General features: G+C 52.7%; 2 protein-coding genes and 1 long non-coding RNA gene across 13 annotated transcripts in view; 2 read left to right on the top strand and 1 right to left on the bottom strand.

Moving 5' to 3' along the window:
• The first annotated feature begins 342 nt into the window (after nt 1-342).
• On the top strand, nt 343-13,995 carry TMEM183A (transmembrane protein 183A). 2 transcript variants are annotated; one of them, XM_055319150.1, is made up of 8 exons: nt 343-547; nt 796-885; nt 1,874-2,041; nt 5,914-6,073; nt 6,996-7,176; nt 9,597-9,677; nt 11,694-11,849; nt 13,290-13,995. In XM_055319150.1, exons 1-8 carry the CDS (start codon nt 439-441, stop codon nt 13,473-13,475), a joined length of 1,131 nt encoding a protein of 376 aa, XP_055175125.1. In that variant the 5' UTR covers nt 343-438; the 3' UTR covers nt 13,476-13,995. The 2 variants fall into 2 exon arrangements, with proteins under 2 accessions (XP_055175125.1, XP_055175126.1); XM_055319151.1 differs by having other exon boundaries at nt 5,917-6,073.
• A 497-nt stretch (nt 13,996-14,492) lies between these two features.
• On the bottom strand, nt 14,493-15,969 carry LOC129505857 (uncharacterized). Its single transcript, XR_008663611.1, has 2 exons — nt 15,641-15,969; nt 14,493-15,299 (listed from the first exon to the last, which is right to left on the bottom strand). It is a non-coding gene; the product is annotated as an uncharacterized LOC129505857 (long non-coding RNA).
• A 333-nt stretch (nt 15,970-16,302) lies between these two features.
• The window catches only part of PPFIA4 (PTPRF interacting protein alpha 4), a 45,400-nt gene continuing 36,025 nt past the window's right edge, over nt 16,303-25,677 (top strand). For all 10 annotated transcript variants that reach the window (XR_008663609.1, XR_008663610.1, XM_055319140.1 and 7 more), the window contains exon 1: nt 16,303-16,430. The gene's annotated coding sequence lies outside the window, so the exon portion shown is untranslated. The remainder of the gene's footprint in view (nt 16,431-25,677) is intronic.

Here is a 25,677-nt window from a genome sequence, read left to right on the forward strand (position 1 = left end):
CTTTCCCCGTCGAGGCTCCCAGTACCTCGCTCGCAGGCGCGTCGGGCCGCCGCGGCCTCCGCAGGAGAAACGGGGATGCTCGCGGAGCCCCGCGGGGCCGCCGGCGCGAGGGCCCGGCGTGCGGACGCCCGGGCGACCCCGGAGGCCGCGGTGTGAGCCCGTCCCCGACCGGAGACGCCCCGCACAGGCCGCGGGCGGAGGAGGCACGCAGGCGCCGGGTGATGACGTGCTCCGCAGCCAGGCGTGGACCCGCGGGCGCCGGGTGATGACGTACTCCGAAGCCAGGCGCGGATTGGCTCCCGCCTGGGGCGTCGGCCGCCCACGCGACGCAGAGCCCCGGCCCCAGCCTCGCGAGAGCCGCGGCCTCCGGGGCGGGATGGCCGCTGAGCCGGGCGGAGCTGGCGCGCGGCTCCCGGAGCCGGCTCTCCGGCCCAAGACATGGCCCGGGGGCCCGGCCCGCTAGGCCGGCCTCGCCCCGACGCGGTCGCCATGCCCAAGAGGGGGAAGCGACTCAAGTTCCGGGCCCACGACGCCTGCTCCGGACGAGGTGGGCGAGCGGGCGGGGGCGGGGCGAGCGCCGGGCGGCGCGTAACGGGAGGCGCTGGGGCGGCGGGGCGGGAGCGGCGGGGCGGGGAGCTCGGGCTGCGGGCGGGCTCGGGCGCGGGGCGGGAGCTCGGGCTGCGGGCGGCGGGGCGGGGAGCTCGGGCTGCGGGCGGCGGGGCGGGGAGCTCGGGCTGCTGCGGGCGGCGGGGAGCACGGGCCCAGGCCGCCCCTGAGGTGGCTGCTGTCTTTCAGTGACGGTGGCGGATTATGCCAACTCGGACCCGGCGGTCGTGAGGTCTGGACGGGTCAAGAAGGCCGTCGCCAATGCGGTGCAGCAGGAAGGTAGGCCCGGCGGCGTGGGGCTCCGCCTCGGTGTTTCCCTTGCGAGAGCCCCTGCACACCTTCCGCGATCCCGCTGTGTTCGGAGCGGGTGAAACGGAGGATTCGCCAAGACCAGGGACATTTTATTCTGTAGCAGAAATACCTTATTTCTGTCTCTGCATTTAAAAAAAAAAAAAAACCTTTGCATACTTTTTTTTTTTCTTTGTGGTTTCCACTGCTTGCTTCTCGGTTATTCACCTTGCCCCCTGTGGTTCACATGTATTCCCCTGTTGTTTGCTTCTCTGTGTGATGACCCTGAAGGATGCTTCTCCTCTCCGGCTTCTCTTACTTTCAAGCCTGTTACTCACAGGCCAGGTCCCCGAGGCTTGTACCTTTAGGGCGCCTACTGTCTCCACCTGGGAGCAGGGTCCAGCTGGATCCCCTTGCTCTCCAACATTGCTCCTCAGAATTTGTGCAAATGAGAGTAGTATTCACTTTTTGTTCTTATGCTACAGGGTTTGTAGTCGGAGAATAACGCCCTCCCTAGGAGTCAGTTTTGTGTTTGTACGAACATTGTACAGATATTTGTATATGTGGGAATTTGCCCATTGCTTTCCAGTTTTCTGTATTTAAAACGCTAACATAGGTGCTATGCGTTTTTAGGCACCAGGTGGCCCAGCGGTTTAGCGCCACCTTTGGGCCAGGGTGTGACCCTGGAGACCTGGGATGGAGTCCCACGTTGGGCTCCCTGCATGGAGCCTGCTTCTCTCTCTGTCTGTGTCTCTGCCTCTCTCTGTGTGTCTCACATGAAAAAATAAATAAAATCTTAAAAAAAAAAAAAAAAAGGTAAAATGCTAACATTTCTCTTTGGTTCTCACCTTCCTTCAGCCGACCCTCTCACACTATTCCCCCCTTCCTTATTCTCATGGGTGTTGATGTCCTGTCTGAGTCATTTGTGTTTCTGGATGGGACTCTGCCATTTCATTCTTCCCTTATTTTCTTCTTCTAGTAAAATCTCTCTGTGGCTTGGAAGCCTCCCAGGTTCCTGCAGTGGAAGCGCTCTCTGGGGTTGGTGAGCCCTGTGACGTCATTGACAGCAGTGACGAGATGGATGCCCAGGAAGAGAGTATCCATGAGAGAACCGTCTCCAGAAAGAAGAAGAGCAAGAGGCACAAAGGTATGGGTTCGCTTGGATTAGTCCTGGTGATACCTGTTCATTTTCTCAGTAGCACAAGAGGTGATACTGGTGGAGAACCAGGGTCTGGATCTTAGTAGTGGGACAGATTTAATATACCAGGGCTTTCTACGTTTGTCCAAATTTGAGAAGAGATTGGTAAGAATCAGATTTCTGGAGCAGTAAACTCAACTATATTAGCCATTCCCTAAGAACATGTCATCATTAGGTAAGACTCCTACGGTAACATGAATACAAAAAGCCTTTGCATTTCTGGATTTCCGAGCAGGTAAGGACGCAAAGATAGGACAAAAAATGTTTTCTCAGATATGTGGATTATATATAACCGGTTGCATTTCAGCTGAAGTTAGGTATCAACTATGGGCTTTAAAGTGGCCTGCAATTTTTAACGTCTGCTTTATGTCTAATAGCTACTGTAGGAAATAGAAAAGTATGTGATTTTATATTTTAGGGGCAATAAAACTCACACAGTGAAACAAAAATAAGCTGATAGTATATAACGTGCCAAACGTTCATGCAGTGGTTTGCTCTAGACTTGGTGAATCAGACTTTTTTTGGGTTGCAACCAGAAGCTTTTTCTCTTTTTTTTTCTTTCCTTTTCTTTTTTCTCTTTTCTTTTCTTTTTTTCTTTTCTTTTCTTTCTTAGCACAAGCGAGGGGGCAGTAGACAGAGGGAGAAGCAGGCCCCCCACTGAGGAGAGAGCCCGACCTGGGACTTGACCCCAAGACACTGGGATCATGACCTGAGGTGAAGGTGGACGCTTAACCAAATGAGCCACGAGGTGCCCCCAGAATAGCCATTCTTAAAGCTAAAGTGGTTCCAGTGATCAGCTAGACTTAGGGGATGCTAAAGTAATAAATGATACATATATTTTTGGTTTCAGATCTACCAGAACTTTTACCTGTACTTAAGAGTCAATTAACAGTTTGCAGTTATGCCAATTATTGTCATTGATACCATTCTTTTCCAGATTACCAAAATTAATACTGATGTTCCTCACACTTCTTTGTTCCTTAAATTCTTTCTTGAAATCCCTACTCATCGTCACCATGCTATTAGAGATTCAATGTGCTCTATTTTGTGTTGGGGCACACTCCATAGAACACCTTATAGATTTCTAAAACACGTTTATGGACACAAAATTCACTTTTTTAGAGTGTACAATTCAGTGGTTTTAGTAGGTTTACATAGTTGTGCAGCTATCATCGTGATCTAAATTTAGACCATTTTTATCACCCCAGACTTACTAGCATTATTCCCCATTCCCTCCCAACCCTCCCACTGCCCTGCAGCCCACCCTGCAGACACCACATTGTGTCCCTGTGGATTTTCCTGTTCTGGACATTGCATATAATTAGACTCATATAACATGCAGTCTTTTGTGTCTAGCTTTTTTCACTTGGCATGTTTTCAGGTTCACCCATTTTGTAGGATGTATCAGTCCTTCAGTTTTTTCAGTTGGCTATTTTGATAATGCTGCTGTGAACACTCTTGGACAAGTTTTAGCATGGACATACATTTTCATTTCTGTGGGTAGGAGTGAAATTGCTGAATCACATGATAACTAACTTTTTGAATAATTGCCAGTGTGGTTTTTTTCAAAAAAATGTTTTATTTATTTATTAGAGCATGTGTGAGAGAGCATGAGCCAGGGGGAGGGGCAGAGGGAAATACTCTCTGCTCAGCCTCCAACAGGAGGCTCAGTCCCAGGACCCTGGGATCATGACCTGAGCCAAAGGCACATACTTGTTTAACTAACTGAGCAACCCAGGTGCCCCGCCTGTGTGTTTTTTGAGGTTTCCATTTTACATTCCCACCAGCAATGTATGGAAGAGGTCCAGTTTTTCTACATTGTCACCAACACTTTATTTTCTGACTTTTTAAATCACAGCCATCTTAGTGGATGTCAAGTGGTATCTCATGGTTTTGATTTGCATGTGCATTTTGCTAATGATGTTGAGCCATCTTTTCATGGGTAGGTGCTTATTGCCCATTTGTATGTCTTCTTCAGAGAAATGTCTATTCAAATCCTTTGCCCATTTTTTAAGTTGGGTTGTCTTTTTATTACTGAGTTGTGAGAATTCTTTTTATATTCAGGATAGTAGTCACTTACCAGCTATATGATTTGTGGCTTACAGACTTTTAACTATAATTCATCCTTTAGGTGCTTGCTCTGCTTTACTCTGATTAGGTTCCTTCTAGTCAGACTGGTCTCCCCCTCCCCCCCCTTCTTTCTTTTAGCTTCTTTTTAATGAAACAAATACAGAAGAAGAGAGGATAATAAGGAATCCCATCTAGCTCTTATGCAGCATTAACACCAACTCATGTCCATTTTTGTTTGAACTACTATTACCCCAACGCATATACTGTGCTTTATTCTGTAACAATTTCCAGGTATTCTGTTATCATCTCTAAATGTTTTAGTAGTTCCCTCCAAAAGACAAATACTCTAACGAAAATTAATCATGTCTAAAAATGTTTACAATAATTTCTTGATAGCATCAAAATCATGTTAGACTTGTCTTTATTGCCATCCATGTGTTTTGTTTTTCTAAGTATCTGGGCTTCCTGTTAGCTATTTCACTTGGAATACTTTTGCTCTTAACCTGTACCTATCAAAGTTTATTTTCTTTCATGGCTTATCTCTGTGAAGTTTTCCTTTACTGATTCTATTTCCTACGTTTTGAAGTTTCTTAATAATGATGTTTAAAACACTAATAATTCCTTGTCAGTAATTACTGAGCTTTGTCCCTAAAGACAACATTTTTAAATAGCATTTTAAATAGCAGTAAACATCCTGATGGGTCTCAGAAATTGTGATAGAGAGAGAGTTAATGTGGGAGAAGATGGGGCCTAAACATGGTAGGACTGAGCCTTCAGTGATCACTGGAATCTACAGGAAAGATTAGGAACCAGAAAAGAGGATGTTTTAGAGGTACTGGTCTCTGGTATGAAGAATCCACTGCAGTAATGCGATTGAGTCATACTGCCGCAGGAAGCAGTTAGCTCAAAAGGTAGAGGCAGCTTTGGGGAGGTAGTGTAGGGTCTTTTTGGAAAGAAACAGAAAGAAGAAAGCTGGCTTTTGGATAGTTCTGTGACTAGGTCTGAATTACAGGTTAGGGGTAAGGTTTGCCCGAATGCAAGTGTCCTTATGGAATGTGAGTCTTTACTTGGACCTGAGACACCTACATGTACTTAACGAAGTGTGAAGGAGAATGAGGTGGGGATGCATTGTCACAGAGCATCTTTGAGTAGTGAACACCGTGGCTGGCAATGAAATGAGGAACTAGAAGGAGAGGAACATGTCTACTGGCATTTATTGAGTAATGAAAATATGTTTCCTCATATCATTTTAAAATCAGTTGTTTTAAATGATTGAACTGAAGAAAATGTTTGGTGGAAGGGGACCACGAGGGAAATCAGGGGCAGAGTTTATAGTGCAAAGCTAGAATTTGGAATAGAAACCTGGGTCTGTTTACTGTAACCAGTGGTAAGATTATGTCTTCTGACTAGTAAAATGGGCTCAGTAATATTTTCCTTGTATCTGTTGAAGAATTATTAGAGTAGAATGATATAATGTGTAAAACTTTGAAAAACTTTGAAAACTTCAAATAGCAAATACAAAGTATGTGAATAGTTGTTAAAGAAAGGGCTTAAGAATGAGACCCAGTCACTTGGGCAACAGGAAGCAAACATTTCCAGCAGCTAGAATAAGCAGGAAATGATTAGTCTGAGAGGCTCCGTTGGACCTATTTTAAACTCTGCAAGCCCTGGGAGAATTGAAATGATTGGGGATCTTTAGATATGTGCATAATCGAAGGTCAGAGGTCATAGTTCTTTTTTTTCTGTTTCAGAAGACCTGGACGGAGCTGGAGGAGAAGAGTATCCTATGGATATTTGGCTATTACTGGCCTCCTATATCCGTCCTGAAGACATTGTGAATTTTTCCCTGATTTGTAAGAATGCCTGGACTGTCACTTGCACTGCTGCCTTTTGGACCAGGTTGTACCGAAGGTGCGACCACAGAAACTTACTCTGTTATCTGTGTAGCTGATTTCATTGCTATTTGTGATTTGGAGCTACTCCCTGGACAGTGACCTCTTTTCATTTTCTCTCCTCCATGCCTGGGCATGAGCCTGGCTTTGGATTCCTTGAGCCCCTCTCTAATTTAAAATTGGTATTATTAATTTCTCCAGATAATTGTCTTTCCTTTGGTTGCCCCCTCCCCTCATTCAGTGTCCACTTTCAGCAAAAAGTCTTACATCAAGTCTTAAAAAGAATTGTTTGACTTGTCTTCAGAAGTTTATCTTAGCTGGAATTTTCAAAAGCTGCAGATGCCTATCTTTTTTCCTTTCTAACTGGATTAGCTGTTTCTTAGTTGGGTGGTTATCTGGAAGTACCATAGTTTTTGCACTCATGCTTCCCTATGCATAGTTGTAGTAGTGAGTAAATGACAGGATTAGTAAGACAACTGGCTTTTGATACCGGGTGTGGAAGTGTAATGAAGATTATAAACTGTCAGTAAGGGTGTTGTGGGAAGGGATGTTGGGGTAGAAGGGTGTACAGAATTTGCTGAGACCTATGATGGGACAACCTGGTGGCTCTTCAGTATACATTCCTTTTGAACAACTGAAGTATATTGTACTGGTGTCATTTTTTAGAGTAAAATAGGATTTAGAATTTTAATATGGATGGAGTGGAGGCTTATAAGGTATATGTGAATTGGGTTTTGCATAGCAAAGAAGCAAAAATAGCCAAGAAATGAAGGTAGTGATGTGTGCTTGCGTGCGTGCGTGTGTGTATGAGGGAACACTGGACAAGCTAACTACTGGGCAGCAGAATAATATAATTAAGTTCATACAGAGAGTCCTAGGAGACTGACCTAGAGCAGGAGAGACAGGTCGCATATTGGTAGGAGTAATGTGTCATGTTTCAGGCACTACACGCTGGATGCCTCTCTGCCTTTGCGCCTGCGACCAGAATCAATGGAGAAGCTGCGCTGTCTCCGGGCGTGTGTGATCCGATCTCTATACCATATGTATGAGCCCTTTGCTGCTCGAATCTCCAAGAATCCAGCCATTCCAGAAAGCACTCCCAGCACATTAAAGAATTCCAAAGTAAGTGAGGATTATTGTTGGGGGCTAACTAGGGGACTCTTATGGTGGGCCTGTTAATATGGCTTGTCTCCAGCTTCCTTGATGGGGAGGGCTAGGGCTATAGGTCCCAGGCTGTTAGAGGTCTAATAAAACTTTCAGGACTCAAAGGTTTCACTTCTCTAAGACATTCCTGCTCTGCTGGGCTGGCTCCTCTTATCTTTACTTTATAGCTTTCTTGTGCTTTTAGCATATTCTTTATTCTCTTTAATATGTTCTCATGCATTGTACATTGGACCATTTTAGATGATTTTGATGGTTTGTGTTAGGAAGAGCACAACTCGAATGGTAGATGTAAACCATAATTCTTACAAGATGCTGTAAATCATGATGCAAAGATATAGCATGAACACCTTAGTATTTTCTTTTCCTAATGTGACCTTGATATCTGGGACTCTTTCTTCTTGTTGACCTCCTTAAAAGATTTTTGTGTGGACTTTTAACATACGCTAGGTGCCCACTATTGTCAAGCTCTCGGCTAGGTCATTTCAGAGACTGTAAGGTATTGCTACCCATAGACTTTAGCTCTAAAATTCTTCCTGTGTCCTAGGCTATTTCTTATATCTTGGGGTGGCCCTAGTAGTTTATATTCATACGCTGTATTCAGGTGTTCGGCATTCTTTTCATTTGTAAACAGATCTGTTAGCCTTTGGCCCTTTCTCCCTTTTTCTCCATAATGAAACATACAGGGAACCCACCTTTGCCAAGCTACACCAGTACAACAGATAGGATGACTTAGGCAAGTTGATGTCTCAGCCTATTTCTCCTTCAACTAATACCAGTGTCTGAATTTTGTATCTTTCAAGTTGGTGGGTAATTTTTATTACTCTGTTCCTACCCCAAATCTGGTGTTCTGTAGCACTTTCTATTCTCTCCTGTTTTGTTTTTGTGTGTTCCGTAATGAAGCTTCTCCCCTAGTTTAGCTCCACTGTGATAATATTCCACCTGGCACATATCGATCGAAAGGGTACTCTTGGTTTCAAGATTATCGGGGTTCCTTTGAGAGTTGCAGACTGAGATGGTCAGGGCCCTAGGCTGAGCTCAATTTAATATCACACTAGCTGGTGGCTTTAGGGTGGAGGAGAATGCGGGGCGAGTAGAATTTCACCCAGCAGCTGCTGCTTCTAGTAACACGAGTGGACGGTGTATCGTCTCGCACTTGCAGTTTCCCTCCCCCAGAAACATTTGATAGTATCAGACCAACTGTGACGAGGTGGAGATCATCCCAAAGCTAACCATGCCAGGTGTGAATCAGTTGCTGGGCGTAGAGCAGCGTTGGACAAACTCCTCATGCTTGACACATCCTAGCGGCTCCAGTGCGCAATGCAAGTGCTACTGCCTAAATCGAAAATACCTGTGTCTAATATTCTTACCACTGTATATTAATTTTTTGAAAGAAGATTATAAAAAGCCAAGGTGGTGATAAATGAGATGTTAATCCAAACAGTAAGCCTGGGCCACCTGGCTGCTGCTTTTGTGCCTTGTTGTTAGAGATCTCTGAAGAAGATTGGGACCTGCAGTGACAGGTATCCCATGCATGGCCTTGCCACGTGTATAACCATAATAGCATGGCATTCAGGGAGTTGGCAGCACGCCTAAAGGAAGTTGTCCCACGTTCCTGGACTCCAGCTTTTCGTATTTGATTCTCCCTCTCTCTCTTTTCAGTAGCATAGCTTGTATGGGACACTGGAGCCGCTGTGATGGCAGCAGAAGTGTTTGCCCCTTAAAGCCAAGCCCATTATTTTTGATGGAACAGCAGGACGTACAGGGCATGTCTGAAGGGCAGGACAGCTGGCACGGCGGACGACCCACCCCTTGTCCCCTGGGAGGTACTTAACTTCTTGTGTTAACCCTAGCTGTAGCCTGACTTTCCTGGAGGGGCTTACTCTAGACTGGATTCAGCCCAGCTCTGTCGTTTTCACACCGGCTCTCTGCTCCCAGAAGGTCCTGAGTGGCTTGCTCCTGTTCGGGGCCGGCCATCTCTGCCTGCCTTACGGCTTTGTTATCATCTTGCCTGGTGGCTAATGGCTGCCCTTACATTTTTATATAGAGGAGTAGCTTGCTGAATCAGAGAATGTCCCAGTCTCTGGAGACCATGTTTCTGTCTTTAAAGATGAGAACAGTGGGGGTTGCCCTTTACAGCATCTGAGGTTGACTTATATTGGTCCCTCTTCTCTTTACTGAGTGGCCTTGGGACTGGCTCTTTTCATGTTGCACCAGTGTCAATCTGGGGGGCGGGAGGTTCTCTGTGCCAAAGTAAAATCTCAGCATTGGGACTGGCTGGCTTTGGAGCTGTCAGACAGGTTTTTGCTGATTATTTTTTGATACTTTATTTGGATTTTTTCCTTTTCTATCTTTTATTATTTATTTTTATTTTCTTACAGTGCTTACTTTTCTGGTGCAGAAAGATTGTTGGGAACAGACAGGAACCAATGTGGGAATTCAACTTTAAGTTCAAAAAACAGGTATGTAGTTGTATCTTCTCTTTGTTTTTTAGGTGGTATGTTCTAATAAATTTCACTAGGTATAAAATTGCCTTATTAAAATCAAATAGTACCCATCAAAATTTACAATAATGTCGTGAAAAGAAAAGGAAGAAGAACTATTATTCTACGTGAAAGAGACATGGCAGGGGCACCTGGGTGGCTCAGTGGTTGAGTGTCTGCCATCAGCTCAGGTCATGATCCTAGGGTCCTGGGATGGAGCCCCACATCGGGCTCCCTGCTCCGCGGGGAGTCTACTTTTTCCTTTCCCTTTGCTGCTCCTCCTGCCCCCTGCTTGAGCTCTTTCCCTCTCTCTCTAATAAGTAAATAAAAAAGTAAATAAAATATTAAAAAAAAGTAATGAAAAAGTCATGGCAGTATAATAGCTGAATGTAGAGAGTAAACCTCGAGTGGGTACTGAATCAGGGAGCAAACAGCTCTAATAGACACTTGGGACAATTGGAGAGATTTGAGTAAGCTATAAATGTTAGATGATGTGAAATTATCGTTAATTTCTCAGATGTGATGATGATACTCTGGTTCTTTTTTTTTTTTTTTTTTTTGATACTCTGGTTCTGTATAAGTGTCTATTCATGCCGAGTAAGGGTCCTGCATGAGTGCTACTTTCAGATGGCTTTGTCCCCTCCACCGTTTTATTTTATTATTTTATTTTATTTTTTAAAGATTTTATTATTTATTCATGAGAATACACAGAGAGGAGACAGAGAGGCGGAGGCCAGGCAGAGGGAGAAGGAGGCTCCATGCAGGGAGCCCGACGTGGGACTCGATCCGGGGTCTCCAGGGTCACGCCCTGGGATGAAGGCAGGCGCTAAACCGCTGAGCCACCCGGGCTGCCCTCCTCCACCGTTTTATACATAACATGAGAGGTGGGAGGAGAGGAAGCAAATATGGTGAAATACCTAATGGTAGAGGGCATATGGGAGTTTATTGCATTATTGTAGTAACCTTCTGTGTAGTTGATTACCTAAAGGTGGGAAAAAGGGAAAAACGTGTTATAACCATGTACTGAGGTTATTTGCCTGTAATTTTTTGTTTTTCAAAGCACATGTATTTGTAAACAGCAATAATTTATGTGGCTTTACACTTCAGGCCGTTTGGGGAAGTCATGAGGAAAGGCACTAACTGCAAGAGGCTATTTATAAGAAGAATAGATAGTAATCTCTTTCTGCTTCTTGCTTGGACTGTACCCGAGATCTTGGCCAGCGTGAGGATCTACTTTGCTTTGCCTTTACTTCTCCCCAGCAGCCTCATGTCTTCTTCTGTCTCCCCTTCTTAGTATCTCACTGAGGAGACACATTACAAATATGATCAGTTATCCCTCACTTGATGGCTGGTGAGTTACAGATAAGTTTATAATGAAAGTAAATCATATTTTTCCATTGGTTTTTCATAAACATGGTTTTAGGGAAGAATTTTGGCTTCCAGTCATTTGATATTAATAAGATGTGTTCAAACTGTGATACCCATTAGATGTTGATGGAAAGTCCACCATAGGACCTTTCTGGGAAGGGGCTGCAGAGCGGTCTCAGCGGTGTCCAAACTGAGACCAGAATTAACTGTAGGAAGGTGAATGCTCAGCTTTCCTTTTAGGTTTGAGACTTGTGGTTCCTTTATTTATGGTGCCTAGAATTAGATGGCCACGTCTGCTTCTATCCCTTTTGTGCAGCAGATGTTCTTTGGAGTCTGACGAGTCATGAGGAATATGCAATCTTTGAAACATTGGCGAGCCTCTGACAGAACTCTTAAGTTTCCATTTCTTGCCAGGTGGCAGGAAATACCGTCTAAGTGAAGCGTATACCCACTGCCATGTTGCTCATCCAAATGTGTCTCTTCTTCTTTCAAAGGGCAGGTTTTCCTTGATCTCTGTAGAAACCAGTATGCAATATGTATGTAAAGAGAGCCATAGGATCTTCGCTGAAGTCCCAGAGTCATCAGCATTTCCTCTAAGCCATTAGAGTAATTCTCTGTTTGCTTCAGTCCCCTAGATTAAAGAGCAAATGTATGGGAGGCTTGCAGCCTCCCATTCAGTATGAAGATGTTCATACCAACCCAGACCAGGACTGCTGCCTCTTGCAGGTCACCACCCTCAACTTCATCTTTATTCCAATTGTCATGGGAATGATATTTACCCTGGTAAGTGGAGACGGAATGTCATCCTTCTCTCTCTCATAGACTCTCACTATACCTAGGTTTTTATTTTTATTTTCTTTAAAGTTTTTATTTATTTATTCATGAGAGACACAGAGAGAGGCAGAGACACAGGCAGAGGGAGAAGCAGGCTCCATGCAGGGAGCCTGATGCGGGACTCGATCCAGGACTCCAGGATCATGCTCTGGGGCGAAGGCAGGCGCCAAACCGCTGAGCCACCCAGGGATTCCCCTATACCTACGTTTTTAAAGAAATTTGTAATTTAACCATAGAGGAAGAGATCTTGAGGAATAATTTTTTTAAGAGTCTGAAAGCAGACTTGTGTATTAGGAACAGATTTATGGAGAAGTTAATTATATCTGAGAATATTTGTTTTTTTCTTATAGTAAAAGGAATGTTTTTTATGTCTTCTGTGTCATGATCACTAATATTTGAGAAACACTATCCTTTCAGAGATGACAATGAGGCTTATAAATGAGCACTGTATGTCGGGACATTGAGGCACGCTTGCAGTGTCATAAATGGAATACTGAAATATAGGGTCACCAGCTCTGTCCCTTATGTGATGGTGACTATTCAAGCTTTAGCTAAGAATTAGAGTAGTAAATAACAAATATGTCTCTGGCACATTTTCCAAGTTTTTAAAATTCTCAACTGAATTGAGAACTTGAGAGTTCATGCAATTTATCTTCTCCGTCCTTTAGCCTTATGTTCAGAGATACATGGAGTTCCTTCTTCTATACTGAAAATAGCTTTATTCTTTTTTTTAATGGTAAAATAAATAATACTTCATGTGAAGAATGTAAATAATACATTAGAAAGTAAAGGTAGACGTTTACTCTCTTGTAACTACTAACCTTTTGGGAACTTTTTTTTTTTTTTTTAACGTATCTGTTATGTATTTGTATACACCTAATCTCTTAAATAAATTTATATAATTGAGATTATATCACATATGCTGTATTGGTTGTGAGGCACCTGTCCCCTCCCTCTAGATTAAGTCACATTAATGACCCAGTTATATATTCATTTTCTGTGTACTTGATACTCATACCGTCCTGTTCAAACTAGTGTGTATATAAACAGATTTAGAGATCTTGTGGTTTATTTTACCAAAAATGTGATCAGATGTATGTGTCCTGCATCTTTTTTGACTTGCTCAACAATATCTCATCAGAACCTCTTCAAGTCAGTTCGTATAGCTCTAACCCAGTTTTTAAAAACTGGTTTCAGTGCTAGTCTAAGTGCATGTATCCTAATTTATTCAGTCATCTGAGAGGCTTTCTTTACCATAGTTTAGATATGAAGAATTTCATTTTGTGGCCTAGCTAGGGTAAATTTTGTCTAGACTGTCTTTATTTCAGAATGAACCATGGGAAAACAGGGTTGTTTAATTTGGGTGCTGAATTTGCTCTTCCCTCCTAGTTTACTATCAATGTGAGCACGGACATGCGGCATCATCGTGTGAGACTGGTGTTCCAAGACTCTCCTGTCCATGGTGGTCGGAAACTGCGCAGTGAACAGGGTGTGCAAGTCATCCTGGACCCAGTGCACAGCGTTCGGCTCTTTGACTGGTGGCATCCTCAGTATCCATTCTCCCTGAGAGCATAGTTACTGCTTCCTGTCCCTGAGGGCAGCCCTGAGCTAGGCCAGTCCATTAGTAATCAGATGCCAGTTTGGAAGGGGTGTCTGGATTGTTTATCTGGTTAGTAATGCACATGCTCCTCTGGTTCCTGGGGCTCCTGTTAGGGGAAGGAGAAGGATTGAATCAAGAGGAAAAACAACTATGATTTATAAACATATTTTAATGTAAAAATTTGCATTTGAAAGGAAAAACCTGGCCCTATTTTCTGTGTTAAAACCCCATTTGGTGCTATTGAGTTTGTTGTTCTTTATTCTTTTATCCCAGCAAAAATGGATGATCTTGCTCTAGGGAAAAATTAAACCCTTCAATCTCCAAACAGGAAGTTTCAGCCTTCCCTTGTGATCAGAGAGGAGGCTTCAAGGCCTAAAATTGTTGCTATTGTTACTTCCCATTAAGCTGCCCCTCAAATTCAAGTGAATATTTTCTCTTCTCCCTTTACCTTTCTCCAGAAATAAAGCAGGTGACAGGGTTTTCAGAATCTTATAAGATTGACTTGTGTATCTTTCTTTAAACATATTTTTTGGATGCTTATTGCATAAATATTTTTCTGCCGAGTTTTGATTTTAGGTAGTTTTTGCATGAGGCTTGATGGTGGTGATTGATGGCTTTGTGCCTTTGGTACTTTACTAGCAACTTTACATAGTATCTTTAATTCTCATGATCCTTCAAGGTAGGTGACAGTATTCCCATTCTGTGGTTGAGAGAACTGCATGAGTGATTTACCCAAGGCTATGCAGCCAGGTCTTCTTGCTGTACCAGAGTTAAAAAGTTCAGGTTCATTCCTTGTGGTAGACGGTGGCAAAAAGGGAAGGCAGAGTGTACATAGACAGAGTAAAAATTTGTGGTCTGTATCTTGTCCCTGATCAGCCTGAAAGGTATAGGAGATTGATCAAAGAGTCTTTGAAATACGTGTTTCTAAGTAAATCGTAAAACTAACCAAGAATAGCAGGAAGGATAAGAAGGATAATGGTATTTTCATTGAGTTGTTAGAAAGGCATTTATTATGCTGAAGGTCGTTTAAGAAAAATGCATCCAGTGTTGAAACCAGCCTCCTGAACTATAAACATTTAGTGACCTTCCTCTGCCCTGCCCATCATCCTCTGTGCCTCCAGAAGCCTGGCCTCTCATCCCTGCAGAAACGCTAATGTCCTATTCGTCAGAGGACTTTCTGTCGCTGGTGTACTCTGAGAAGAGGATCAGGGGTGGGATTTTGGTTTGATTCTGTTTTTGTTAACAAGATAACCTTGCTACTTGTCCTCCCTTCTCAGCCCTCCGCATTAGCCAGTGAGCTGGAAATTAGCTGGATGGCGCCATGAGATGGGCATGACGGAAATATTCTTAAACCACGAAAATCTTGCGGGGGCAGTTGTGATCACAAACCAAACTGTTAGATTATTGTGGTTCTTTCCTAAACCGTCGTCCCTAGCCTCTGCTATTTAAAGAATATTGTTAGGAAGCATCTGCTTAATACGGCTGCTAACAGTGAAAAAGGTCACCTTATCCCGAGGGGGGGGGGGGGCGGTACTGAAAGCTCTTCTCCCGGAAGGCCTGGGTCGGTGAAAATCAGAGTTTGGGCGCGTGAATGAGAAAACGGACCCAAGGACAGTGAGCGCCCTAAAGAAGCACCTGCCTCAATCACAAGTTGCTTCTTTGAGGCAGAGGACGGAGTTCTGGCTCCCCGGACCACAGGTGCCACGAAGCAGAAGGGAACCAGAAGGGAACCCTGGTGGAGCGTGTGTCGTCACCGTCGTCGTCGTCGTCGTCGTGGTGTCCCCCGACTTCGGAGGGGCCTTTAAAGGGGAGTGAAACGAATCTGGCTTAACGATTGTGCTCCGACCCCACCTCCAAGTTTTTAAACTTTATGAGGATTATGGATAGTGTCAGGCGTCTCCTCAGCGGTGACCCCTGGTGGCGCGACGGCTCCGCGGCCTTCCCGGAGGGCTGGTGTGGGGGCGGGGGGCGGGGGGCGGGGCGGGGCCCCCGGGTCCCAGGGTCTCCTGGAGAACGGCTGGGACTTCCTGGGCTACTTTTGTAAAAGCTGCTTTGTGATTTTCGCTTTAAAAATACGCCTCTCGATTTCGCTCTCGGGGTCGGACGGACCAAACGACACGAATTTAGCCTCATTTCTCACCTCCTCCTAAATCACGACTTCTCGGACCGCCCCGCCTTCTCCCGAGACTCGCCGGGTGCTGGCCGCGCGGGGGAAGCAGGGAGAGGCCGCGGGGGACGCCCCCGGCTCGTCGCGGCCTGAGGCGGCCTGAGGGGACGCCGCGTTCCGGCCGCGGACGGCGCGACGCGGGGCGACCTGCGGCCACGGGGGGCGCGTGTTCCAGGAGCGCGGGTCCGCGGCTGCCGCCGGGTGCCGCCGGGTGCCGCCGGGTGCCGCCGGGTGCCAGGGCCCCGAGGGCGCAGGGCGGGTGTCCACGCCGCAAGGAGCAGCTGCGGCGACGCGGCGCGGGCGGGGCGGGCGGGGCGACTCCGCAGGCGCGGCCAAGATGGCGCGGGCGCCGCGGGGCCTCGGGGAGCGCGCAGGCTCCGCCCCCCGGGGTGGGGCCAGGCCCTGGGGGCGTGGCGGGGCCTCGGGGAGCGCGCAGGCTCCGCCCCCTGGGGTGGGGCCAGGCCCTGGGGGCGTGGCGGGGCCTCGGGGAGCGCGCAGGCTCCGCCCCCTGGGGTGGGGCCATGCCCTGGGGGCGGGGCCGCGGGAGCGCGTAGGCTCCGCCCTCGAGGGGGTGGGGCCAGGCCCTGGGGGCGGGGCCTCGGGGATCGCGAGGCTCCGCCCGGGGGTGGGGCCTCGGCGCCGGCGGAGCTGCAGCTGCCTCGGCGCCGGCTCGGCTCCTCGCTCCGGGACGCGGCGGCTCGGCGGGCCGGGGGCGGCTCCTCCCGCTCCGGGCTGCGCCGCCGGCCTCCGGGACTGCAGGCAGGTGAGCGGCCGCCCCGGTGGGCGACGATGCCCCGCGCGCCCCAGTCGGGGAGGGTCCGTCTCGCGCGCCCCGCGAGGCCGCCCCCGCTGGCAGAGCTGCCGCCGCCCCCGCCGCCCCGCCGCCCCGCGCCGGCCTTTGCGGCGCCCCGTGCCCTTGGGGCGAGGCTGGGGCGGAGCAGCCCGGGGGGACGGCCGGGGTCCGAGCCCCGGAGCAGGTGGACGGCCCGCGCCCGCGTGTCGCCCCGGGTGGGGCAGCGGCAGCTCCGAGGTGCCGGGGCCCCGCGCTCCCGGGGCCTTCGCGCCGCCCGCCCTGCTCGCGGCTGTGCCGGGCCCGGGGGGGGGGGGGGGGCGGCGGCCCGAGGTCGGCCGGGGGCGGGGAGAGTGGGCGCCCCGGAACGCCCCGGAACGCAGGGCGGGCAGCCGGGGCGACCTCCGGCGGGGACGCGGCGGGGCTGCTGCCGGCTGAGAAGACAGGTCGGGCTGCGGGCCCGGAGATGTAGTGTGGGTGGAGGAGGGATGCGGGGCGAGGTGCCCCTGGGCGCTGATGTCACCTTGGAGGAGAGGCTCGCTGGTGAGTACCCCCGAGAGGGAGGGACGTGTGCTCAGCGCGGAGACCCCCTCCTGCCGGGAGCTCCAGGGGCCCCTCCAGGAGCTGGGTCCCGGGACTTCCCGCAACCCTTCCGGGGGTGCTGGAGCCGGTGCCTAGTACTATGTGCAACACCCAGGACACATGTGCTGGGCTCCTGCTCTATGCCCAGCTCTGTGCTGTGTGCTGCGGCTTCTGCAGGCAGTTCTGGGCCACGGAGCAGCTGAAAAGGCCCACACAGGGCGCATTCCCTTAACAGCCCCTGCCCCCCTCCCCCCATTTGCTACATTGCTCTCAGATCATAAAAAAGCAGAGCCCTGTCCCGGTGCCTTCAAACAGCCGCCTGAACTGGATTCCAGTCCTCCCTCCCCCCACCGCTGTTAACTGGCCAGGTAGCCCCAGGAGAAGCTGCCGTAGCCAGAGGAACAGTTTGCATGCTTTCCCTCGGCTCTTTTCTCAGATTTTGTCCCGATGCCCAAGATAAACAGCATCTCAAAATAATGAGATGCTCAATAGCACAATGAGTACTGGGGGCCAGTACTGGACACCCGGCACGGTGGGAGATGCCCTCCCCAGAGGATGGAAGGCTGTGGGGGACGGGGGTGTGGAGGGGAATCTTGCCCAGGGGTATCTGGGCGTGTGCGGACGCGTCTGTCGTGATGTCAGAACCGTGGAGTATATGAGGCCTGGTAGTTGGGTGGTGGGGAGGGGTGGGAGGGGCAGGGCAGGGCAGGGCAGGCAGCCAGGCTCCTGAGTCTCTTCTGAGTTGATTGCCAGAATCTTAGAGTCGGCAGGAGTCATCAGGGATTCCAGTGGGTCCTTTCTGAGCCTCTGAGGATGGCAGGGTGAGAGCTGGGGAGCAGAGGGGGAGTCAGCGGTGAAGGCCCAGTAGGGCCAGGGAGCTGGGGGCCGAGGGGGCTTTAGGATGCGGAGGTACTAGCTGAGGCCTTTTACTGCCAGGAACACTGTCGCCTCGGGCTCTAGGCCCTTGGATGGGTGCTGTGGAAGCCGGGTGTGGCTTCGGACTGGTACGGAGTTGCCCGTGGCACGTGCGGCCTGGAGAGGCGCAGGTAGGGAGCAGGAGCGGAGCGAGAGCGGCCTCAGAGTCTAGGTCCCAGGTATGGGATCAGGAGAGGCGCGGGAGGTCAAGGGAGGGGTGGGGTGGTGTACCGCAGGCTCGCCAGGCCGCCATCTGTCCCCCCTCTGGCCCGCTAGCTCTGCCCTATAATTAGCTCTGGAGGGCATACGGTGCTGGCTCGCAGGAGCGGGGCGCTTTGGCGGCCAGTGGGGCAGGAAGTACTGGGTGGGCTGTGGTGCAGGGGGCGGCTTCCAGGGGACCCTCGGGCCTCGCTGTGCTGGGACGGCCCACGGGACCTGACAATGCCACGCGCGGGGTGGGGTGGGTGGCTAGCACAGCCTGCCGCTCCAGGGCCGGGGCCGCCTGCCCACCTCTGATTGGGGGTGCCCCAGGCCGGCCGCCCCTTGCTGCGCAGCTCGTTGCTCGGCTCTCAGGCCCTGCGGCCGCACACCCCCTCCAGGGAAGTGGCTCCCACACAGCGGCTGCCTCCTGCGGGGCGCGGCCTTGGCTGGGGCTGCCTGGTTCTGGGAGCTGGGGGAGAAACGCGCCCGTTCATGCAGTCGGTGGTGCTCCGGGTGGTGCTCTGAGCCGCCGCCAGGCCGTGCGGGAGGATGTTTAGTCCCGTGCTGCTCCCTGTTGCTTCCGGACCCCCCGTGTGTACAGAGGCCCCCTTTCCGCGGGGGACACGGTCCCACCCTCGGCGGGTGCCTGAACCACATGCACCATGGACCTGGATGTTCTGTTTTCTTCCCAGGCCACACACCGGTGATGGTTTAGATGGTAAGAGGTTAGCAGCAGTGATGCGAAGATAGGACAATCTAACAATATACCGTAATGACGGCTGTGGGAACGTGCTCTCTCTAAACACCTCACTGTGCTCACCCTTGTCATGATGCAAGATGATAAAATGGCTGCGTGATGAGATGAAGTGACCGAATGACACGGGCTTTGTGACGCGGCGTTCGGCTCCCGGTGATCTTCGGATGACGCATCAGAGGGAGGACTGAGTGCTCCCATCAGTGTGACCGCGGGGGACTGAGATCGCGGACAGTGAGGCTGTGGGTCGGGGGCGCCACTCCGAGTTGTCTCAAGTAGACTGGAAACGCTTTGAGGGCTGACAGCGTGTCTTACCTGCCTCTCGTATCCATGACAACGCCTGGCTCAACATTGAATTCGTGGAAATCTACTCAATAAGTAATTGTTGGATTGGATCCAAGAGGTCTGTTTGATTCCTTGGGTTCAGTGAAGCAGGGCCTCCTTGCAACTAGAAATATTCAACCCGGGGTAGAGAAGCCTCTGGGGACCCAGCACAGTGGCGTCACGTCTCCGTGGGTGGTAGGTGAAGTGAAAATCCCCGAATCTCCCATAAAGCATGGTGTATGGGCTTAGGTTTCTTTTCCTTTTCCTTTTTTTTTTTTTTTAAGATTTTATTTATTTATTCATGAGAGACACAGAGAGAGAGGCAGAGACACAGGCAGAGGGAGAAGCAGGCTCCACGCAGGGAGCCCGATGCGGGACTCGATCCCGGGACCCTGGGGTCATGCCCTGGACCGAAGGCGGCACTAAACCGCTGGGCCCCCCGGGCTGCCCTGGGTTTAGGTTTCTAATGCTGAGCAATGTTCACGTACAGAGTAGACGTTATGTACGCTCTACGCTAATCGTGTAACGTGTACAGTGATTTTAAAAAGAGTACGTGCTGTACGATGTGATTTTGTAGTCAAGTGTCAGGTGAAATAGCTGGTTTGCATCAGAGGCTGTTACTGCTTATTTTGCTCACCCAAGATAGTTGAATTCTCGTAAATATGTGGCTCATGTGAGTCCGTGGCCGCTTTCATCAGATTGGTAACCGTCGTTTCAAAGGGGAGACAGGCTTCCATTCAGTTTAAGAAGACGTTTCCTTGGGACGATGAGGGCTTCCTCCGTGGTGAGCTCCTGTTCCTGAAGGACAGTCTTACAGACCGAGCTGTCGGGGGGAGGTGTGGAAGCCGTCGCACGCCTTGTGGGACCTCGGAGGTTCTAGGGAAGGGGTGGGGCGGGGGAGGCCGGGGATGGTAGGGGTCCCTGGCGGCCGCTACAGAACAGACTCGCCGTTGCCCAGCTTGGAGGAGGATGCTGACAGTGGACGCTTGGGGGGACCAGGCGAGGACCTTGGCCTGGGCCGTTTTGGGAGGAGCGACCTTCTGGGAGACCCTGCGGGGGCCCCACCATCTCTAAGGCACACGGAGCCCGGGGCGTGGGAAGCCTGGGAAGCCGTGCCGCGCAGCTCTGATGGGTGGAGGGCGTAGCAGGGTGGGCCGCGTGCAGCTCCTCGGCCTCCGCTCACCCCGGGCCACCTGCGAGTGCCCCAGAGCCCTGCCCCTTGCTCGGGGCAGAGCGCCTGGAACAAACGGGATTTTCATTCCTTCATTATCATCGCCGTCCCTCCCTCGTCTCCGTCTCACACATCCTCACGCAGGTTCAGGACCACGCACGCGCTCACAGTGCTTCATGACCAGGTGTGTGCTTGCAGGACACACGCACACGCATGAGCGGTCAGGCGCCCGCATGCCCTTCTGAGCATACGTGGTTTCCTGGCTCCAGGGGCACGTGCTTACCTGACCACACACTCACGACACATCGTCGCGACCAGTCATACGTCCCAAGCTCTTGACATACGACGACGCACAGTCTGTCTCCGCGTTGTGCGTAGGTACCCCCCGTTACACATACCACGCACTGCCTCGTGCACACGCTCCCAGGACCTGTTCTCATGGCCACACTCTTACACACACGCACCTCGCAGGGCCGTCCATCACGCCACACCCTCCCATGACTGTGCTCTTACACGCTGTAGCGTGGATGCACACGCGCCCCCACATTCTCTCTCTTTCATCACCCTCCCCCCACACACACACCTTTTGTGACCACGGACACACGCACACTTGGTGATGCAGTTCTGAGTACTCAGGCACCGGACAGCACTTCCCTCTCGTGTTCCTCATCCCCCCGGGCAGCTCTGTTTTGCTGCGTGACAGCTCCCGATCTATGGGCTGATCTCACGCAGAGACTTCTGAACTTCTTTTTTTAAGATTTTATGTATTTATTCATGAGACACACAGAGAGACAGGCAGAGACACAGGCCGAGGGAGAAGCAGGCTCCATGCAGGGAGCCCGACGCAGGACGCAGGACTCGATCCCAAGACCCTGGGGTCACGCCCTGAACCCGAGGCAGACACTCAACTGCTGAGCCCCCCAGGGGTCCCAGACGGATCTGGAACTGATGGGATTAAATTAAGAAAAGGGAGTTTCGAGCCCTCTCCAGTGGCCTCCCCTCCGTACTGAGTCCTTGTCCCCGGGCAGCCCCTCATGGACTCTCTCAGTCTGCAAACCCGGTCTTCATTCCAAGAGGTAGTTGTGGTGGCTGTACTTTGGGGTATTTTAGAAGAGGACATATTTAGTAGAAGAGACTCCTAGCCCCCCTTTCCCCGCTAGCCTTTGATGTTAGCGCTGAGCTCACCCCGCAGCCAGGGGGCGGGGGGGGGGTGCTCAGTTTACCCCTGCGCCCCGGGGGTTGTTAACAGCGCCTCCATCATTCTTAAGAAGGGCCTGGCTTGGGCTGTACCTCGTGGCCTCACCCCGGAGAGACGCCAAGTCTCAGGAAGCAGCGGCCCCAACCTAACTTCTTGGGGGGCAGCCGGGCAGTGGGCCTCACAGGAGGGGGCCCGGGGGAACCTGCTGCCTAGAGACCTCCGCTCCGTGTCCACGGGACCGCGCCTGGCGTCAAGGGTGGAGGGTCGGCGGCGGTGGCACCCACCGGTACCCGGTAGCGTTTTCTACTTCCCAGGTCGGTGTGTCTCATCCCCTTTGACCCTCGTGAACCTGCAAGCTCACCAGCGCGCGCGTGTGTGACCATCTTCATGTTCCAGATTTGGGAACCTGGAGCCCAGAGAGACGGAGTCTCACGGACGGTCTCTTAGGGACCCGGGCTGGGTGCTTTTGAGGGGATTTGTGCAGCTGCAAGAAGCCGTCGGAGAACTTTTCCAAGAGTTTTTCCTGGAAATGGCTTCCCGTAGCTAATATGGATTTTCACTTTGCTTAGAGCAGGCCCGGCCTCAGGTCCTTTAGGGACCTAGGCCCCAGGAGTCGCTGCGGCGCCCGCCGAGATCTCAGCCCTGGGGGCACTAGCTCCCCAAACCAGCGGCCTGAGGTGCACGTCACTACCCTCCCCGCTTTACAGGTGAGGAACTGAGGCTCTGAGATCAAGTCTTTGCCGAGTCACCCGAGTGGTGAGCGGAGGAGCTGGCGTTCAGACCCATCAGCCCCAGAGTCGGCCTTGCAGGGCACGGCCCCCGTCTTGCTCTCAAGCTTTACCTTTCAGAGGGCACGGGGCGCCTGGGGCTCATCGGGTGAGGTCTGCCCTCGGCCCTGGGATCGAGTCCCGAGTCGGGACCCCCGCAGGGAGCCTGCTTCTCCCTCTGCCTGTGTCTCTGCCTCTCTCTCTGGGGCTCTCGTGAATGGGTGGGTTAAAATCTTAAAAAAAAAAAAATTCAGAGTTCCAGATAAATGGACATATTCCCCGTCCTTGAGCCAGTCTGTACTGTTTTGGAGTTCCTCTTCTTTGAATTTGGTCGGGGAGGGTCTGCCCAGAGCGATCCCGTCACGTGTGTCTCTTCAGTTCCACGTATGTTAGGGCCCGTGTGGGCGCGTGCAGCGGTAAGTAGGAGATGGTTCTCGGCCCAGAGTCTTCGGATGAGACGACGTGTCACATAGAGAGGTAAAGGGCCGTGCTGGGCCTGTGGAAGGCCCCGTCTAATCCATGAGGGCTCAGAAAAGGCCCCAGGGGCGAGATGGGCTCCTTAGACTGACACGAAGGGGAGACTGAGGCAGGCTGGGTGAGATGCTAGAAGCTCGTGAGCAGTGGGTCAGCCTGGGAGTGTGACGGTGAGCGGGGGGGGGGCCTCCGGGGGCTCTTGGAGGACAGGAGGAAGGAGTGAGGGCAAGGCTTTCGAGGTGGTGGGCTGAACAGGGCGAGGGAGGGGAGAGGAGGGGAAGCTTCTGGGCTGGAGGGAAGGAGAGGTGGGCAGCTGGACTTCACTGCCCTGGGGGACGGTCGGGGTTAGGGAGCTGAGTGGGAATGTGGGGTGGTGGGCGGGCTCCGGGGGTTGCTCACAGCTCAGTTTGGGGCCCCTGGGGGAGGGGGTGGGAGAGATTCGGAGGGTGGTGGGCGGGGCTGTGGGCGTGGGTCACCCGGCAGAGAGCGCGGCGGCCACGGTGCAGAGGCTTCCCGGCGGGCACGGGTGCGGGAGGCCCCGACCAGCCGTCCCTCATGTGCCCCGGGTCGCGGCGAGAAATCGTGGGGGAGCTGTGCTCTTTCCTCTCCTCCCCTTCCTCCACCCCGTGCCTCCTTGGCACCAGACAGACTGGGGTGGAATCCTGGTTCTTCCCCGGAGCAGCCGTGTAGACGTGGGGCCTGACTCTGGGGCCCCATCCTCCCATCTGCGGCGCGGGAACTGTGAGCATCGACCCACGGCGCCTGGCGCGGGGTGGACACCCGGGAAGGCAGGGCCGCGCTCAGGCCTGGCGCGTTTTCCTGGAGGCCCACCTCCCTCCCGCCCTCCAGTTGGCCGGGGCACGGCCGTGCCCTCTCACCTCTTTGCTGGGGGGGGGGCTTGCACCCTGAGGCACCTGTGTGCCTCGCCCACGCCCGCTCACGCTTGAGCACAGCCCCGCCGACTCGGCCCTGGCTCTGTGGCTCCACGGGGCTGCCAGCTTTGCCCTCGACGGGCTCCCTCAGCGTGGCGGGGCCTGCCTGCCATCTGGTGGGGCCGCGGGGAGCCAGGTAGCGCGCGTGTGCATGTGTGCGCGTGTGCGCGTGTGTGCGTGGCTGGCCAGAGCAGCAGACCCAAGTGCACAGCCCTCCTGTGTGTTGGGAAGAGATGGGGGTGACTTCTGGGAAGCCAGAGAGGCCGCAGGTTTGCCCTTGTGTGTTTAGCGATACGGGCCTGCCCCCCCCCCACGCGCACACGCACACTCACCCTCGCACCTGCTCTGGGGCGCCCCCCCCTTTCACAGCCTGCCCACACCCCTCCCGGGTGAAGCCCCTCACATGCTCACTTGGGGGCTGGTAGCCGGCGCCTCCGAATCAGGACGTGCGAGTGACACTTAGAAATTGTGCAGGAGTCGAGGAGGCTCCTGTTGGGCCGCGATGACAATCGCGCGATTCCCATGGCCCTGGAGCCAGAGGCCTGGGCCTCCCCGCGTGGCAGCCCCAGAGGGTCCCTGTGCTCTCTGTGTTGCGCCGACCGCCGGCCGGGGTCCTGGGGCGTCTGCCTGGCATCGCCCTCTGGGCTCCACCTGCCGCCGTGGCCCATTTCCCGAGGGGGTGCGGGGCTCCCCTGGCACCCGGTTGGGGGGAGGCTGTGAAAGAGCCCGTGGCCGCCAGCTTCTCAGCCGCCAGGACGATCAGAGGATTCAGGGAGGGGAGACCACGACCAGGACCACGACCACGACCACCTCCGGGGCTGACCCCGCCCCTGCAGGCCCATGGGGCTGCCTGCCTTTCCAGGCTGTTCTCTGCGGTCCCTGGAGGCTGCAGAAGGGGTGGGGGTCCTCACAGCAGAGCTTCCGGGGGTGGCGACAAGACTGAGGTCACCTACCTGCTTGGAGGCGGCCTAGAGGTCCCAGGTCCCAGCTCCCTGGTCTCCACCACCCGGCAGGACGCCTGGGGACCCTTGGGCTGACGCTGACCCCTGGGCCCCTGAGCTCCCCGGGCTCTTCCTTGAAGGACAGATTCTCCCCCAAGCGGCCCTTCCTCCGCCTGCCCTTCACTCCTCCTCCCTCATCAGTTCATGGAGGGGGGAGGGGGAGGAGGAGGGGCTGCTGTTCCCAGCACTGGAGCCCTGACAGTCCTGACTCCCCGGGGCCCTAACCCTCCACGGTGGCTGCCTGGCATGAGAACGGATCCCCTGGGTTAGTGTCTGTGTCAGTCTGTGTCTGGGGCGTGTGTGTGGCCACTGTGTACGTCCCAGGCCGCCCGTCTCCGTGCCTGCTTGGACGGGTATGGGCCTGCCCACGTACCCCACAACTCTTGGGCTCCCTTGCCAGGTGCCCAGTCCAGGCCCACCTTCCTCCCCAGCCTCCCCTGCTGCCCTCATTTCTGCCCAGATCCTGAGTACAGTGCAGGGGGCCCGGCGGCGGGTGTCCCGCCTCCCACGTGGGGTCTGACGCCTCCCGTCCTCTCCCTGCCTGTCGGAGTCTGCCTGTTCCCCGGGGGGTGGATGAGACGCTGTCCCTGTGTCTCCCAAGTGGTGGAAGGACGGAGAGCACCGTTCTGGAGCATCTCCTGGGAGCGCGCTGCGGTGCCGCTGCCGCCTGCCTCACTCCCTGTCTCTCAGGCAGCAGGAGCTGTGACGCCTGATTACCGCGGTGGCCTCCCAGGGTGGGCAGGGGGTCAGAGGCTCAGGGCAGGGGGAGCAGTCCCCAGCTGCACGCTCCGCACCCCGTCCTGTCCCCGCCCCGGGGCTTCCCTGTGTGCAGTCAAGGTGCACGTGCTGCCCGCCCAGCTGGGCCTGCCCTGGCAGTTCCCCGGGTGGACGAGGGGCCCGT

Source organism: Nyctereutes procyonoides, unplaced genomic scaffold (genome assembly GCF_905146905.1).
Source record: "Nyctereutes procyonoides isolate TBG_1078 unplaced genomic scaffold, NYPRO_anot_genome, whole genome shotgun sequence".
Lineage (NCBI taxonomy): Eukaryota > Metazoa > Chordata > Mammalia > Carnivora > Canidae > Nyctereutes > Nyctereutes procyonoides.